Here is an 18504-nt window from a genome sequence, read left to right as displayed (position 1 = left end):
CCTCAGAAGTCCACGCAAGTTTGCTTATTTACATCTCCTGCCTTGAAGACAAGCTTCCAGGTGGGACCAAGGTAGGCTATATATATATTTTTGATGCTGTTCCGCTTTGTACAGAACAATTACATATTTATTAACTAGACAGCGTAGGGAAGTCTGGTGGGCCTATCATAGGGCAGATAAGGCCTTCAGCTTAACCACCGAGTTGCTGCTTTGCTGCATGTTTCACTTTCCTGCATCCATCAGTCCATACTGGTATGTTCTGCAGAGAACCCGAATGACAAACGGCAGGCTTTTCCCAGTGACATTTAGCCCCAAACCCTTCTGTTTAAAGTGTGGTGATGCCCTCGTGTCTGACTTTTAAATGTCATTTTCTACCTGGTTTTGAGTTATTTTCTGTCACTGAGTACATTGGTCCCCTCCTTGATTTACTTTGGATATCATAGAATCATAGAATGGTAGGGGTTGGAAGGGACCTTTAGAGATCATCTAGTCCAACCTCCCTGCAGGAGCAGGTTCACCTAGATCAGGTCTCATGGGAACTTCTCTGCAGCACCTGCGAGCACATCCTAGCCCTGAGCACTGGTGACTGTGTGTGAGGGTGAGGATGGGCAGCATACCATCTCCCCAGGCGTGGGCTTCCCTTGGAAGGAAAGCTAGTTTTGCAGGCAGCCAGAGCAACGTGGAGCATGTGTGAGTACTCCAGCAGGTCCTGTACTCAGTCCCACAGGACCCACCTACAACACCTTGCAGATGTGGTTCACATACATACTCAACATTTTGCTTGGGATGGCAGCAACCAAATACAGCATCATCTCTGCAGCATATCAAACAGCCACTGTGGTCCAAAACCATTCATGTATGTTCCTGTGCAGTCTCATTTTCAGGAACATGTGCATGATGCAAAATAGACAGAAAAAACCCCACACAGGTGCTTTGGATAGCCTCCAGATCAAAATAAGGCATCCTTTGCAACCGATCAGAGAATTCTGTGCTGAGATAATTAGCACTCTTGCAAAAGCTGAATGACTGAACACCTCATGCCTTCTGAATGTTGGATAGATATTCTTTGTTTCATACTTGTCTTGTTTCTATGAGTGACTTCAGTGCTTGGCTCTATGGTCAATACAGCCTACATAATTTCAGGTCTTGGATTTCATGCCTGACTTAAGAACCTCTTTTACACAATCAGCCCTTCTTTCATTTATTAAACCCTTCTGCAGAGGCAGCATTACTGGTATTTAGGGTCTCTGGTGGGTGTACATCAAGATATAGCCTTAATAATCACCTGGGGAGCTCTTCACAGGTGGTAACTCATTTTGCTCTCTAGTTAATTTTCCAGCTGTTCAGACAGAGACGTGAAGCTAGATTTGCAGAGTGGCGAGCACTCTCTGTACCTGCCTTGTCACAGAATCAGTCTCGGGATGGAAGAGAATCTCAGCCTCAGACAAGACTTTCCCTCACTGCAGCCCTCTCCCTGAGTTTGATCTTGTGACTGGCAGAATTAGATCAGGGGGCTTTGATTTGGTTTGATTTTTAAAACAGTAATGGTGCGTGCTAATTTTTCTCTAGACCTTTTTGAAGATGCTTAGGAAGAGTTTCTTATTCTGATCACAGGCAGATTGATGATGAAGTGGTGACTGCTCTTTTCCTAGGCAGCCCAGTGGCTGTAGAGGGCCATGCTGGACTGTAACATTGACAATCCAGCAATTTCCCCTTCATATGGCAATCAGTAAGGGACAGCTTCCAGATAAAATCTGACTTTGGGGCAGGTTAGGAGAGATACCATCTGAAAGCACATTTTGAACTCTGCGTAGATGGTCAAACTCAGACTTTGCCATTTTTATGGTCCTGCTTGTATCCCTCCTTGGTGTTGCAGCTTCCAGATGTGGAGTACGCATTCCAGAAAACCTCCTCAAATCCCCTCTGCTCTGTAGGTTTTTCACCTAACTCGGGAGCCCCACATAGCTCTGACAGCCTGAAGCTCTCAGTGCTGGATCCAGGAGCTACACAGACAGCACTAGTGCAACTCTCTTTGTGCCTAACTAGGAACTGTAAAATAATGAGATGTCGTCTCACTGACATGTCTTGAAATGGAGGCTTTTGTGTGTGTGACATGATTGGATGCTGTGTCCAAGAGGATAGCAATAATTATTTTCCAGATGGAGGTTGGCCGTTGTGTGTTAGATGAGGTAGTGGGCCACATGCTGAACTGCAAGGATAAAGCAAGGACCAAACGGTACCAAAATGCTCTTTCTCCACATTCTGTCTGTTCAGTGCTGTGTTCTGTCTGTTCAGATGCAGGGGAAAACACGGTGACAACATGATGTGATAATACAGGTAGAGGGTATGTACTGATTCATTCCCCTAAAAGGCTAAAGTTGCTTGTTCAACTAAGGGTTGGAGGAGGGGAGGGATGCGGAGCTGATTTTGTGGGTTTTAATTTGTTTTGTGGTAAATGTGTGTGTGCGCATCTGTATAGTCTTTTAGGTGGGTTTAGCAGGTATAGTTTCCCTTGTTGCTTAGTTAAACACCTCACAGAATGGAGACTTTCATTTCAGGGAACCTCACAGTATCTCCCTAAAGGTGGGTAGTTTGTTCCACCTATTAGTCCTGCATAAGCTCTGCATAAGCAGCAAGGGAGTTGTAGCTCCAGAGAGTTTCCAAACCCTTTTGCTATATAATACTTTGATTTTTACAGTAAAGTCTTTAGTTTCATCTGATTATGTCTCTTAATGCATATTTCACTGAAGATCATAAAGCAAGTAATAGGATGATATAATGGGCAGAACTAATTCCCAAATGCTGCTGTACACTTCTGAACGGGATGGACTTGAAAGCATCCTGTAGAATCTGCAGCAGAAATGCAGGGACAAGTTCCAGGTGATGATCAGAGCACCCACCAAAGCACTACAGGCCACCAGGGACTGTGTGGTTAAGCATCCTAGCCATATTCTGAAGGCCATGTCTTTTTTAAGTTCACCCAGTTTGCATAGGTCCTGGTGCTTCATATTGAAACCCAGTCTCTCAAGACGAAAGCAATAGATATGCAAAGGCTCACGATGTAGTGCAAATGGCTATTTGGAGCCACAGAGTGTGGAAGACTATTCATCTGTGACAACCTTTTTCACTTCCTGCAGAGCACCCCACAAGGACTTGTGAGATCGAGAACTGATTACAGGCAGGCAGTGAGAGATATGCATGATAGGGCATCAAGTCAGCAATCTCATACACATTTTCACTTTCAGACAGCACCAGCTGAGACTAGCAGACTCCTTAGCATCACATTCTTTGAAGTCTTTCTGTTTGCTATAATTCAAGTCTCTAGAGAAGGATACTGGTGAACAGGCAGTTCACTGTTCACAGCCGTGGGTAAGTGTGCAGTAGATCAAGAGGATTCTTTGAAAGAAGGTATAAACACTAAGGAAGTGGTTGCATGCACTTTTTGAGAATATTTTAGCTGCTTGTTAGTTCAAGGAAGTCATCATGATCTGTTGAATGCAGCAGCGTTTTGCTTTTCTCTTTGTATGTTTGTAGCAGCAGGTAGGTGGTGGGATGTATGAAGCATCTTGAGGAGAGATGAATGAAACACTTTGAAAGAAGACTCTCTCCCAGGATTTTGCCTCATTTTTGAACCGAACTTCTAAGCTGAGGAAATTTTCACATGCTGGTTAGGCTCGGGAATAAAAAGGACGTAATTTCTTGGGACAGATTTTTGTTCTGAGGTTTTCAGATTAACCCTGTAAAATCAAGCCCAGAAGATGCTAAAAGACTTTTAAGATATTTTTCGGAACAATACTGGTGTGAGCTCAGGCCCTTCAGAGAGCTGTCTGCCATGAACTCTGATTTTTAAGGAAGGGGCAAGGAACCAATAATTCCTACGTAAATCATCTGTGCACAGAATCAATGTGTGTCCTCCTTTTATTTAACCTAGTAAAGTTGCTGAGAGATTTGCTTTGCTAGGGAAGCTCGAGTTGTGCGTGACTCATGAAGAGACTCTTGGCTGCTCTATTTTGAGGGCATTGAATAGCTTAGTGAAACACATTTTGGACAACAACATTTTCATCCCATTCTGTGTGAACCAACTGTGTTCCACGAGCAGCTGCGATAACCTCTGACTAATTGGCTTTTCAGAAGGTTACCTGCTGAGAGCATCTGCCATGACATCCATTCTCCTACAAATGTTTCATCTCAAAATTGCCTGACGCTGGCTGTAGAGACCAGCATCACAGGCAAGAAGTGAGTTTTCTCTTAAGACAGAATATGGGGGAAAGGACTTGCCCAACCTTGTTGAATGTTCAGCATCTGTCTTCGTGCACTGAGCATCCTGTCTTAACTGCCTTTTGGAGGCCACCCTGAAGCTTTCCTTGAGGTGGGCTTTGTCATTGAACCAGACAGATGCCTGTGTTTCACAGTTCATGACAAATATGTATGAACTGGATCCTAAAAAGAGTGGGGGTGAAGGGAAAGCAACGTTTATTTTTAATTGCATGTATTTTCAGCTTTTATAACTCTCTCGCATGGCCTCATTAATGAATACTGAATGCTTGGGATCAGGATTACTGTGTTTCATGCCCTAGATGTTGTGCTCATAGATCCACCTTTTCTGTCAGGCTACTCTAAAATCTTGGTTCGCTGCTTGGCAAGCAAATTCAGAAATCAGAAGCAAGAAGAAACTTCCGTCCTTGCTCTCTCAGTACTTTTCTACCCTCTTGACACTGTGTTTGACAAACAACATTAAATAACCTTCAAGACTTCATCAGGTACCAAGTCTTAGTAGTGGAAAATCAGGTGGATCAGACCAAGGCAGAACTGTTTGGAAATCAAAACAAAATTGGCAATCTTATCAAAACCCATCTGCATCTCCATTTTCTCTCTCAGTCGCTGGGTGTTGCATTCAGTCCATTGATTATTGTGTCACTGCTTTACACAGGCTGCTGGGCTGTGGCACTGGCAGTGAGACAGCTCTCTGTTTCTGTGCAGCCCTGAGGCTGGACTTGCTGCTGTAGGAGCCAGGGCTGCTCGCGGAGGAGAGGAGAAGGCTGAGAGGTGGCCATGGCAGGCTGGCCACCAGTGCTTTGCCACCTCCTCCATGCTGGCTACAGATGGCTACAGGCATGCAAGCATTGGAGGTAACCTTGGATTTCTGGCCACTGTTGACTCTGCTTATCAGCAGCCTGTTAGGTAATTCAGATGTGCAGCAATAGCTGCATTGACCAAGAGGTTAAAGAAACTGGTGCTGTTTTCCACTCAGAACAGTAATAGAATGGTTTTGTGAAACCAAACTCTGGTACAACTTTCATAGAACTTTGGTCAGCTTTCATACTTTCACACAGCTTTGGTCTGCTCTGACCTTGGGGCAAATGATCCCTGTCCCTGCCACAGCTGACCTGTAGCAACATTTCCCAGCCCCTGCTAGTCCTCCTTCCTCCTTCCACCATGGTGACTGACTGGGGTCAGCAGATCCCCTAGCAGATATTTTGGTTTTACATTAACCTCCATGAGCCTCACAGAGACATCTGATGCTGTCATGCCTCAGTGGTAATAATTCAGTGCACAGTGAAGACAAGGGTAAATCTATGAGTGGACTGTCAGCTGTTTCTTTTTGCCAGTGTACGAAATTCTTCAAAAGCAGCAATGTCTCTGGCCAGCAAGTAGCAAGATGCAACAAGTCTCAACGTGCTGAATATCATTATGTCTCAAGTGAAATGAGTAGCATGAAGTGAAGTACCCGTGGCCTTCCTGACACAGGAAAACTAGTAAATGTAGCTGAATGCATTTTTTCACTGGGCTCCTAGGAACAAATATATGGGTGGTGGAAATGGGCATTTTTGGTAATAATCTCGTTTTTTAAATGTTTTGACCTAAGGAATAGAGTATAAAATTAGTTCCAGGAGAAGAAACCTAGCAAAGATAATAGATTCTTGTTTTCTTTATCAGAATCCTTCAATTATGAAAATGTGACAAATAGGGAACACCGCTAAGTTGAGCTGAATTAACATGTTTCAAATGAAACTAAAATATATCCTTTTCCCAGTTAGGAAAAAAAAAATCACACAGTACAGGTACTCAAAAATGAAATATATCTCTGGCTTTGAAATTTTTGTTGTCTCTCTACAGTGGCTTCTTGAAAATGTCATGTGAGATTAGATCTGTATGCTGTTGTGTTGGTAAAGCGTATGAACCCCCTGCTCAGGGCGGTCTTCGTTCCAAGAGCTTACAATCTCAGGCAAGGTTTTCAAAGACAACTGCTCATTTGTGATACCTTTTGAAAAGATCTTGCTTTCAGAAAGTGCTGTGTATATACTGTTAGAAAACGAGGGTCCTTAGAGGAGTTTCCAGCAGAGGACCAAAAATGATACCGTTAATGAGGAAGAATAAGTGCTTCTAAAACCCTGTCCTCAAAAGACAAAGTGAGATGAGCAGAAATGGGCTAGATGACCACTAAATCCTCAGTTTGCATGCTCTAAATGCACAATGTAGCAGAATTACTACTCTTCCTTTGGTCAGTGTCACCAGGTATAACTAGGCTAGCTCTGCTGGGCATCCTGCATGGCTCAAAGCAGTTCTGCCCCTTCCGCAGTGTGGATGGGGCTCAGGTTGGAATCAGTCCCCATTTCTCCTCATTCTTGGTTTTCTGTCTGAAGGGCCAGCTGGCTCATTTCAAACTTAAGCTCAAGTACAGACCAATGGCTGACACAATGTGGATGATTGGGGAATTTCAGCACAAGTGCAGTCCTGAGGCCTGGCCTGATATAATTAGCCAGTTTATCCGTTTTTGTTTAGTCCTGCAGCTCTGTGGCTAGTCAAGGTATTTTCCATCACTTGGAAGAGCTTTTCACAGTTTCCCTTCTTTACAGCAGATGAGCTATTTAACCTGAGAAAAAGTCCTGTTTCTCCATTGTGAGACAGGCCCATCTCTGTTGATGCCACACAGATGGGAGATATTCTCCATTTCTCCTGGAGTCAAACACTTTTGAGCTGAGGCAACAGTTTGCCTCTCTCCAAGTCTAAAAACCTCCCCCTAAGATTTCCTCTTTATCTTCAAGCCTACTTAACATCACCATCGCTTCTTTCCTGTCCTGAGGGATGCGGTCAGTTACGTGTGTAGGCCAGCTGAAGGCTCAAGAACTTCCTGTATGTTCTTCCGTGGAATAAAACAATTTCAGGCTTCAACTGACGTGGGTGTCTCATGTAATGGATGACAGTGGATGGTGGTGGGATCATTGCACTAGAGAACCTTGAGAATAAAAGCAAGGCAGCTCTAAAAGCAAAATCAAAAGCTACACTATAAGCAGGTGAATATGCCCACATAAGGAAGAAAACAGCTAAGGAGACTGTTTTTTCTTGTTCAATCAGATATATTTACACTGAGCAAAGTGGTTGGGGGGGGTTGGAGGGTGTTATTCAGCATTCTTCCATTCCTCTTAACATCCCATCCTTTTTAAGACCGTCATGTTTATAACTACAAGAGTTTGGGGTTGGAAGAGACAAATGAGGGCAAACTGACAGGTTGGAAGAGGCAGTAAGCCTGCACCCCACGGAGAAGAGCCCACTCAGCATGATTTTGAAGGAGTGAGAAGCAGAAATCACTGCCAGCCTGAGTTTCAGCTAACATGAATGCTGCCTTGGCAGCGTCAGTATCCCATTAGCTTCACAATTTGGAATCTGGCACAAAACACCCAACGATCCAGCTCTGCCCACACATACAGACACATGCATTCATGCAAGAAGCAGGGCATCAGCTGGAAAGGATGCAAAGCCCATCATGCCAGCACTGCCCAGGTCAGTGATCTGGTTGGTAAAACTATTGATGAGTGAGGGCTCTGTAATAAATGAAGCCGTGTCCAAACACATTGAAGTAACACAATGAGCTTGCCTCTGCACAGCTTCTCACCTTCAGAGGCCAGTGGAAGCCTGTGATGGCCTCACATGGGTTTTTGTGGCTGCACACTGAACAAAGGGCTGGGTGTGCTGCCGTGTGAGCAGTCCTGTGTGGGCACTCCTCTCCTGTTCAGAAAGACAGAACAGGGAGCACAAATCCCCGCCAGAAAAGGTATAACCGTAACATAATTTAGGTTGGGAGAGATCTCTGGAGATTGCTCTGCTCAACTGTGCTCAAAAGCAAGGCCAGTTTAGGTTGCTCAGGGCCTTGTTTGGCTGGGTTGTGGATATCTCTGTAGGCAGAGATCACACAGCCTGGTCAAGTGACTTGCTGCAAAATTTGACCACCCTCACTTAGAAGAATTTTTTTCCTTGTATCTAACTGGAATCTCTCGTGATGCATCTTGTGTCCTTTTGCTGGGCATCTCAAAGAAGAGTTTGGGCGGAAGGAAGGAGTGCTCTCACATGAGGCAATGAAATTCAAGGCTGATTTGTGAAATCATGTGAATGATTGCCGCGCTTTATATTTATCTAAGGATTTGATTAAGCACTGAGTTTTTTGGTTGATGACTAAAGTTGATTAAAGAAGTACCAGGGTCACAACATATATTCTAGGAGTAGTTTGTCTTTACAGCAGAACTACAGCTTAAACCTGGCTTTTTGAATTTCAGTTGAAATACGTGGTATTCTTTGCTGTATAATCACTGTCTGGTTTTGATTTTCTATTTTGTCTCTTACAGCCCCGGCAGAGAGCTCTCCATAAACATTTCCAGCCTCTAAAGCTGCTGTCCTGCCACTTGATATGAAAGTGAACTTTCCTTCATGAAAAAAACATAATAAATGGCACTGCCAGAAGGTGACCATGGAGGATTGAAGACAAACTTGAAGTAAAATCAGCCCTCTCAAGATGATGCATTCTGGGAAGACCTGGTTTGCTGTGGAGTAAAAGTGCGGTGCATAGTATCCAGTGCTAATTTGTTGAAAATGGTCATTGACAGACCTTTAGCTGGAAAATTCCTTCCAGTTTTCATCACTGTGCATAACTTTTGAGTTCCCTTTAGGGGACTGTCTATGCCCTTCACTAGAAGTCCTGTTTTAGCATGGCAACTACTGGATTCTTTTATTATGTATGCAGTTGGCATGATGTTTTAGGAAAAGCGTACAGCAATTCTCCAGTCTCAGTGGATATGTTCACAATATTAAACCCCGATAGGAATGTAAGCGTCTTGTATATGTTAGTTTTGCAGTCTAATGGTATTCTGTTAAACAATATCAGCACTTCATATGTGCTTTCTGCACAGAACTAGCACAGTCCATATAGATATATGTAATGGTCTTTCTAAAAACAAATACCGAGGATGCATTTCAGTGTTTGTGCTGAGACCGCATCCAAGCTGAAGTCCACCACTCTCATACCTTCACCGTTTCACGGTAGATTTTGTAGATAGATTTGCACGTGGCAGAGGTGTGACTTCTGTTATCGAGACTTAGAGAACAACTGTGACAGAGGAAGCCAAGAACAGGGTGGGTTGCATGAGCTGTAGGACACTGTGTCTGCTCTCCCTCTCATCCACCAAATATCAAAGGTTCTCATTTCCAGTGTGCCAATGTTTTTTCTTACTTGGCGAGGGACAGACAAGGGAGAGAGCCTTTCTCAGAAGTATGTGTGACCCTGAGTTTGGTCTATGATGAAACCAGAACAAACTGGAAGGATTCGGGTTCTTTTTGCTGGCCACCATTTATATGTTGGGCAGGGCTGGGAAATCATAGTCCAAACCAAACTCTCTGAGCAAGGTAGAGTGTAAAATTATACTTCTAAGGAGCAAGAGACTCCCTTTGGAGAGGGCAGACATCTTCATTAACTTTTTCCACTTCCTATCCAAAACAATATTTTGATAGGAACTGGGAGTAGGCAAATGGTTCCAATAAGCCTTTCAATATACTGTAGCAGGCTCAAGACTGTTGCATTCAATCTGAACATTGTTTTTTGTTCAGTCTCTGAATGACAGACCTCATCACTGGTTGTATCGCAGCTGGCTGTGGTACTGTTTCTTCCATGGGGACTCAGTGGAATTAGTGTCTGTCATCCACATCAGGACCTCCTTGACACACTCTTTATAATGAACTGATGCCATCAACTTACTGAAGGGACTTACCTATTTGTTCCTTCTTTCTTTAAAAATCAAAGGTAGCTTTTTTGTGTATTTAAAGACCATCACTCCCTCCCCCAGCCTGATAGGCTGGTGCTGTAGAGTCACTGTTGACATATGTGCCAAACGGTGGCTGAGACGCCACACAGTTGTGAAGATGCAGCCATGGAGAGAACACACAGCTACATCAAGTCAGAGGAACCTTTTTAGATGAAGCTGCTGTGTTATAATTCTTAAAAACCATTATTCAGTTCATTGCTAGAGAATGGAAGGTCAGACACTGAGGGTGCTCCTACAGCAAACAGTTATCTGTATCTTTAGGGCTTTCTTTTTTTTCAGATGGGTATGGGATTAGGTTTCAGCTCTCCACCCATCTCAAATTCAGCATGTTGGATACTTCTGTAGTGTTCTGTCCAATACTTTTACCGATGACCAAGGTTTTCAGAAGTCACTAGTGATTTCTAATGGTTGGGGCCTTTCCCCAGGTTCTCAAATGGAGCTCACAAGAATTACAAAGCACTAAGCTTCTGCATTCTCTTTCTGAAAATCCTGGTCCCTGATTTTAAATTAATTGGTGTGAAAATTCTCCTTAAGGCATAAGAATCTTCGCCAACAGCAACATTTGCACTTTTTAAAGCTTTTCATAGGGTTGCAGGTCGGAATCTGATACCAAGGGACCTGGCCGTGTGCGTGGCACAGGTCCACTGTAAGCTTCAGCAAATTTTACAGCTCTTTCTGCTACAGGCTTAAAAAATATGCTCTGGCAACTGACTGACATGAATTTCATGTTGGTACAGCAATTAAAAAAGCCCTCTGAGGTAAGTTATTTTAAAAAGGAGGAGAATGCTGTACTTCTACAGCAGGAATTCTCCTATTTTACTACCCAGGGAAAAAATCCCCAATTATTTGAATGGTGAAGGAAGAGTTTCTCAGTGTTATCTTAAAAGGGCGTAGAAGAAGGAGTTGAATTAGGTGGAGAGCCACTAGAAGCATTTTTTTTGTCTCAATGTTAGTTTTGAACATCTTCCAGTATATGGGCATGAATTTAGATGTGTGCACTTCTCCTGTTAAAACAGTTTGTTTTAAAAGCTTCCCAGGATTTTAGGTACAGTGACCTAGAAAAACAGTGTTATAGGCCCTGAGAAATGTGAAAATCAAGCCCAGATCCTCATGTATCCACTCAGTGGGAAGTCTGCTGTAGGTGTCTATCAGACAAGTCTCTCCCTTGAAGCTGGTGTAGGCCTCCATCCTCCAGCCAGCCCGTGCATGTGGATAACTGCAAGCATAGTTCCCCCGAGCCCCGTGACACTTCTCACATGTGTAACTGTCTGCTGGAGCCATAAGGAAATAACTGTACTTTTTGGCTTGTATTTACCTATTCATCGTGTTTGGGTGTTTTTTTAATCACTGTTATTCTCCCAAAGTAGGCCATGCTTCCTCAGGGATATTTATGAAATTGTTCTACATCTCCTGAACAGCTATCTGGATCCTAGCATATTCTCCTGAAAACGTTTTAACAGAAATAAACATGTGGGAGAGGTTTTTGTTGTTCTGAATGGAGGCAGGTACTGTGTTATTGGAAAGGCTATTGAGTGGAGACAATCAAGTCTCTTGCATTTTTTATGCCGAACACCTTATTAATAGCAGACACATCCGCTTTCGCCTGGGTCGCAGGAGCAGTTCAGGGGAAAGAATGCTTTATCTCTAGTCAATAAATCATTTATGTCGAGAGTGCCAAAGACCAAGTCAACATGAAAGGGAGCGAATCAGTTATTCTGGCAAAGGAAGTGAATTTAAACATGCTCAGGGCCATTAGTTCGGTGCAAAAGAGTGGGAGACTAATGCTATTTTCATAAAACAGCAATTATCAGCCCTGTGGAGATAGATAAATTCGCAAAGGCCAGTGCTGCTGTTACACTGATCACTGGTTATTATCTCTGAAAGAAAGCAGCCTGGCGATCAGGACGCGGCTCCCATGAGCAGACGTGCAGCTTCCTGCCGTGTTGGCACCACTCCCGCCACCATGCTCACCTCCTTGCTCTGTCTCAAGGAGGGTCACATCATCAGACCTCACCAAGAAATGCTGACAGAGACTTGGCCATCCCAAGCACTTCAAACTGGGAGAAGTCCTGCACGAGAAACCAGAAGGAATTGCTCACCCCGGAAAACAGGCTGCAGCCGAAAGCGTTCTGTGTGCTGTTTTGTTCCTTGTTTTTTCCATCTGCTTGGCTTTCTGTGGCTGAACACCCACCATTCATTCTGTTGAGGGAAACGGCCTTTCAGGAGGGCAGTTTGAAAAAGCTCTGTGAGCTCTTTGGTTTTGCTCACCCAGCTGCATGGCGGTGCTCCACCCGTGGGTTCGTCCCTCCCTATCTGTTCCTTAGGGTAAGTGTTGTCACTCGACAGCAGCTGCAGCAGCATTGAGGAAATCCAACCATTAAAAATGATAAAAATATGGTTTTGTTTTGCCCTCAATGTTGGGAAAACCCCGGATCAGACTCCTGGCAGACTTATGTGGATGCTACTCCATCAAAGTCTCCAGAGATGTGCTGATTAATGCCAGCTATGGAGCCAGGCCTGGGGTGGGGGTTTGTTATCACTAACACTAACCTCCCTCCGCCTGCCGCAAAGCCACAAGATCTCAATCATTCAAAATTGTCTCAGGCAAGCAGAGTAAAATCCTGCCTCTTTCACACTGACGCCCTTTAAACAAATGACATCTCTTTCACCAGAGTCTCCTTGGAAGGCTCGACTGCAGGACTGTGCCGCAGTTGACGCTGGTATATATAGACTGTAGTCAATAAGGTTTTAATGTTAAAGGAAGTCCTATGATAAAATTGATGAGTGAGGGGGGAAGTACCTACCAGCATTACCTGCACCCTCCTATAGTAAAATTCAGGAGAGTTACCTGGAGTGCAAGAAAGCCCACTAACATAATGTACGGGTGATTAGGCAGGCTCATGAGGATAAATCAGCAAGTAAGAAAAGCAGAAGCCAAAAAATGCATGGGAAGTCCATGGTCCATAGGTTAGGGCTGGTTAGACCAAAGGCTTTACATATATCCTAACAAATACCATCATAGCAAAGCGAATTCTGATGTTAGACAGGCACAGCACAGCGATTACTCACAGGACATGCAAGCCCCAACAAATATTCTTGGTTTGTATTTGAAGGCAGTAGAGGGAGGGAGTCAGACTGCACATTAAAATCTAATTCCTCCTACTCCATCAGTAATTATGGGTAATATTAAGCAGCAACTGTCCTAACGTTTTGAAATTTGTGGAACTGTTAACTGAATCCAGAAGGGAAGGAAAACTTACCTTGGTCTCCTCAGAACCAGAAAGCATGAAAGAAGGTTCAAATGACAGCAAACCCCCAATAATTGAAAAAAAAAAGGAGTGATTTGACCCTGATCTAGGTGACCCTGCTTCTGCAGGGGGGTTGGACTAGATGATCTCTAGAGGTCCCTTCCAACCCTACCATTTTATGATTCTGTGACCCAAATAAGCTATGGGGTCGTTAGGTTCCTGCCAGTCTTAGTCAAAGTCATGGAAAGGTTGATATGACACAATCATTAAAGCAATTAAAAAATGGTGAGACTGTCCAAATTATTATTGTGGGAATGTGTAACAACACTAAACTTGATATCAGTTCTGTGGTATCCAAGGCTTGCTGATGAAAAGAACTGCTGGTGTACTGTGCTTAGCCTCCTATAGATCATTTGGTTCTGGTAACAAAATAGCACAACGCAAAATCAGTATCACCTATATTAAGTGTATTAAAACTGATTTCAGGCTAGATCACACAAAATAGCTGTAAATATGAAATTGGCATCAGCGAGGCTATTCCTAATGAGCTCCTCCCAAGGTCTGCTCTTTTTTCAGTATTCCTCCCAGGCAAAGAGGAGATGACTGCTGGCAACAGCCAGAGGTAACAAAAACAGGAGTGCAGTAAATAATGGTACGGAGTAGGTCAGTGGTAGAGAGTAACCTGGAGGACAGCAGAGTCAGAAATCCAGGAGAGATGGCAGCGAGTCCGGCTTAGGCATGGGGAGTACATCTGGAATAATGTAGTGGCTGTGAAGATGTGATAAATCATCCATCCATCTTTGGCTCCAGAGCTGCTCTTGCCAGCTGGGATGTGGGACCAGTGATGCTGTTCCAGTTTGCTCGGTTACCGCCTGTCTTTCAAAACGGGTATTGACAACTTGGAAATATTATTTTCAATAGCTCCCAGTGTCATTCAAGGGCAGGAAAGCGGGTCTTTATAATTAGTGTCAGACTAATGAAGCTCAAGCTATTAATTTATCAGAGGCAATTTGAAGAGGTGACTTGATCTCCATCTGCAATCACAATCTTCTACCTAGGCAGGGAAGTGCTGTCTGAAGGCAGGTAGCTCTTTTATTTAGAAGAAAAGGGAATGATATGCTCTACTGGTTGGAAACTGATTTCAAGCTAGAAATTAAGTGCAAGTGCTCAACAGGGAGGATAATTACCCATGGAGACAACTTACTTAGTTACCTGGCATGTTCTCCATCACATAAAGTCTTTAAGTGTATGCAGAGCGTTTTTCTAAGTCGGTAAGCTCTACCTCAAACTGAAATCCAGGCCTGGTGCGGCAGTTACTGGATGGGGTTATTAGGTGTGTGTTATGCAAGGATTAGACTAGATCATCAGATATAAACTTCTGAATTAAAAATATCTTAAAGTTTCCAGTGTTACAGGACAGCAGGGCAACCTATATCCATTTTTTCCTCACAAAATGGTCTTCATTTAAACAGATTACATGAACAGAGCTGTGCTTGCTAGCATTTGGTGCGACCATCGGTAGGTTTGCTCTCAGTTCTTAAGGTTCTTCTGCACCTGATTAAAGGAAGAGAACTGGACCAGAAAGGACAACAAAGCCCCATGGACATGCAGAGAAAGTCTGTTGTCTTTCATGAATAGCCTGGGACAAAGTGCTGCACCCAAATGACGGGGCCAAGTGGATGTGTAGTCTAAGCAAGGAATAACAACCGTGGGTTTTCCTCTTAACTAAAGAGGTGGCATCTTGCTGGCAAGAAACAGATTTTCCTGCCTTCAGCAACTGCAGAGAAGCTGTTGTGTTGATTGAGAGTTGGATTGTGTCGCTGTGCAGCTGAACACAGGTTCCATGCTCTGCAGACAGCGAGCTGTTCCTGCTATCATGACGAGCCCCGTCGGAGCTGATAAATAAAGCCCTACAAGTGAAATGACTTCGGAGGCACTACCCAGAGTAACGACAGCTGCTCCCAGCAGTGAGGTTTTGCAAGATTGAGCCCCGTTGCTGTTGGTTGGTTTAGATGTTGTACCTTAGAAATAAGCAAAGGAGCACTCTGCTGCTGATTCAGGTTTCACAAAACCACTGTCAGTAGGTGTGAGGCAAGCGTGAAGTATCAGAGCCACCATCTGCCCTGCTTCATCAGGCGGTGGGGAACAAACTGGGGCCTACAGCTTAACAAGTAAACAGTTCACGCAAACAGGAGAAACTATAAAAGCAATACTTACTGCAAATTGATACTGAATCAACATCAAGAAGCTGAAACAAGAAGGGAGCTAGCTACAGCCATAGCTAAGAAGATAAAGATCTTTGGGGATTCTTGCTCTAATCCAGTGTGAAATCCCACGAAAATGAGTTTGGTGTAGATTTAGTGTTTAAAGAACATTGGTACATGCTTACTGCCTGTCAAATAAATTCTGCAGAGTCATTGGCTTCAGTGTGTGAAGGCTTCTGCATGCCCTCACGCTGCTGAGAGCCCTCTCAGCTCTGGAGGAGAGCAGTCTGGAGTCAGACTGGACAGAGAAGCAGCTGGTCTTGCAGATGACTGTATAACGTCTGCTTCTGCCGTAAAAGTCGGATTGCCAGCATTATTATAACACAGCCAGGCTTAGGCTGAGAATGAGATGAAAAGCTCTTTCCTGATTTTAATTCCAAAAAAAAGTAGCTAAATACTTTTTCAGGAAAAAAAAGATACACTGTAGCTGTTCTTACATCTCTAATCATGTTACTTCTATTAAGCACTTGCCTTGAGTTCATCTATTTAATATCATAAGTCACCAAATTAAATAGTGATACACAGGGGTTTTTTCAATGCAGGGAGATCAATATTGCAGCAAAACTGCATGTAAGCAATAAGAATCTGTGCAGAGGAAAAAAGAACCACAATCTGCCCCATCAGATGCTTAGGGGACTTATTTGGTTTTGTTTATTGAGAGCACAGTTTTACATCTAGACAGGTTTTCCCTCCTGAGCCAGGCTGTGGTCTCAAGCCCAGTCCAGATAAAGGAATTTTTTGCATCCTCTTACCGCTTCATCTGCATCCTTTGTACTGCAAGAGGCCTCTCTGCTTTTCTTCTGAGAAAAGTGGAAAAGAGATGAAGTGGCAATAAAGTGTAGAGGGACATGAGCTTCCAGCCTATGAAAGCATATTGTTGGGAGACCCAGACCTCAGCCTTCTCCCTCAGGGCCCTGTGCCACTGACCAAGGGGCCGAGAGGACCGTGCTGAGCCCACCCACAAGCGAGGCCCGATGCCCGGCACCTGCTCATCACGCTCCTGGAGCCCTTGCAGGAGACATGGTACCTTGCAGAATCAGCCCCCGTGTTTCAGGGCATCAGCAAGGGTTTCTGCTGGCTGCTGGGCTTCCCCAGGAGTACAAAGGAAGGGCATGGGGCAGTGCTCTGGCAACAAGAATGGCCAGCATGTGCCCAAAGAGGCCGCGTGTGCTGAGGAGAAGACTCCTTTGCTTTGCACTAAGCTTCTGTGGGACTGGGTGAGACTGGGAGGCATGTTTTTTTAAATTTCTCACAGCTACAGCAAAATGGCAGGGATGTGCTTTGGGACATGCTGGGCTTTGCTTTCTGTTTCTGGTAAGGACTGTAGCTATCTGGACCTGCTTCACAATGATGGTTTCTTTTTCACAAGTGGGGGTAAGGTGGGAGTAATGCCTACCTGTGTCTGTGCAGTATAAACCAGCAAAGCAGGCTCTACACTTGGGGTCCTCTGTTTTGGGGAGTTGCATTTAAGATGCATTGAACATGACCTTGAGGAGAGCAGATAACCAACAACTGGAATTATAGCCACACCTGAGCTGTCTCCAAAAGTTGCTCCAAAATCAGTAGCCCATGGACAGAGCCAGATGCCAGGCTACGCTCACACCTTGGTACTGGCAGCTGATGAAGGATGCCAGCTGCAGGGAGTGAGAGGGAGCCTGGGGTCAAGGTCCTGGGAAGTCGGGTGGCCTGATGTGGGGGAGCTGACTGCAGAACGGCCGAGTATAAGCCCACAGCCATACCGTGTGGTCACAAGGCTCTCCTGAAGCCAGCAAGTTGTGTCTGGTCCAGCCGCCTTTGGAGTCAGTTCAGCTTGATATTCACTAAGGAAATACTCTAAGCCAGTGATCTCCATTTACTGTTAACTTGATTGAAAGTCTAGGAAAATGCCAGCACTCTAATGGTTAAAAATCAGCGCACGCTCTCCAGTCCATCTATGGCAGTGGAACCAAATGAGGTGTCATAGTGTGCCTTTTTGTTTGATGTGCACTGCATCTCCCCAGGCACCCAAGGTGTTCATCTGTACAGCAGTGCTTTTTTTTCCCAAAACAGAAATTACTGTGCAATCTGAGTTTTAGTGTATGAAGTGGCCATCACTGTTAATCCCACCCTACGGTTTTTATATTTACTCTTTAATTCCTTCTGTTTTCACAGGTTTCACAAAAAACAAAACTCGGGTGGGAGGGAGGAATTCTTTTAAACAATGAAATTAAAACCAATATCAAGTTTTTGGTATCTTCGGGCATGATCTCTGGAAGCTTTGGATATCTGCTTTATCATTTTGTATATTTGACAATTTTGTACTCTGCATTGTTTGACTTCATTTGTGCATGGCGATGTATTAAAACATGGAATTTTTATTATACAGTACAAGTATTCCGTTTCATTTAAACAACGTCAAGGCTTGATCCATTGCATGAATAGGAGTAAAAAAAAAAACAAGAAAAACGTTTTTACCAGCAACCTCTCTCCCACTCTCACCTGACACACTGACTGGTCCTGCCCCGTACTCGGTGCTGGTGAGGCCGCATCTCAAATTCTGTGTCCAGTTCTGGGCCCCTCACTACAAGAGGGACACTGAGGTGCTGGAACGTGTCCAGAGACAGGCAACAGAGCTGGTGAAGGGTTTGGAGAACAGGTCTGATGAGGAGCGGTTATTAGCCTGGAGAAGAGGAGGCTGAGGAGGAGACATGATCACTCTCTATAGCTACCTGAAAGGAGGTTGTAGCGAGATGGGGATTGGTCTCTACTCCAAAGTAATAACTTACAGGACAAGAGGAAAGTGGCCTCAAGTTGCATCAGGGGAAGTTTAGATTGGATATTAGGAAGAGCTTTTTCACTGAGAGGGTTGTTAGACGCTGGCACAGGCTGCTCAGGGAGGTGGTGGAGTCGCCATACCTGGAG

General features: G+C 44.2%; 1 protein-coding gene across 2 annotated transcripts in view; it reads left to right on the top strand.

Annotated features, from left to right (window-relative positions):
- Positions 1-17973, top strand: part of SAMD12 (sterile alpha motif domain containing 12) — a 179773-nt gene extending 161800 nt beyond the window's left edge. For both annotated transcript variants that reach the window (XM_061994669.1, XM_061994668.1), the window contains one exon: positions 8622-17973. In XM_061994669.1, the coding sequence (XP_061850653.1) occupies positions 8622-8644 (23 nt within the window). In that variant the 3' untranslated portion in view covers positions 8645-17973. The remainder of the gene's footprint in view (positions 1-8621) is intronic.
- Positions 17974-18504: the final 531 nt, after the last annotated feature.

This window comes from Colius striatus, chromosome 4 (assembly GCF_028858725.1).
Source record: "Colius striatus isolate bColStr4 chromosome 4, bColStr4.1.hap1, whole genome shotgun sequence".
Lineage (NCBI taxonomy): Eukaryota > Metazoa > Chordata > Aves > Coliiformes > Coliidae > Colius > Colius striatus.
This window is presented reverse-complemented; position numbering and strand designations above follow the sequence as displayed.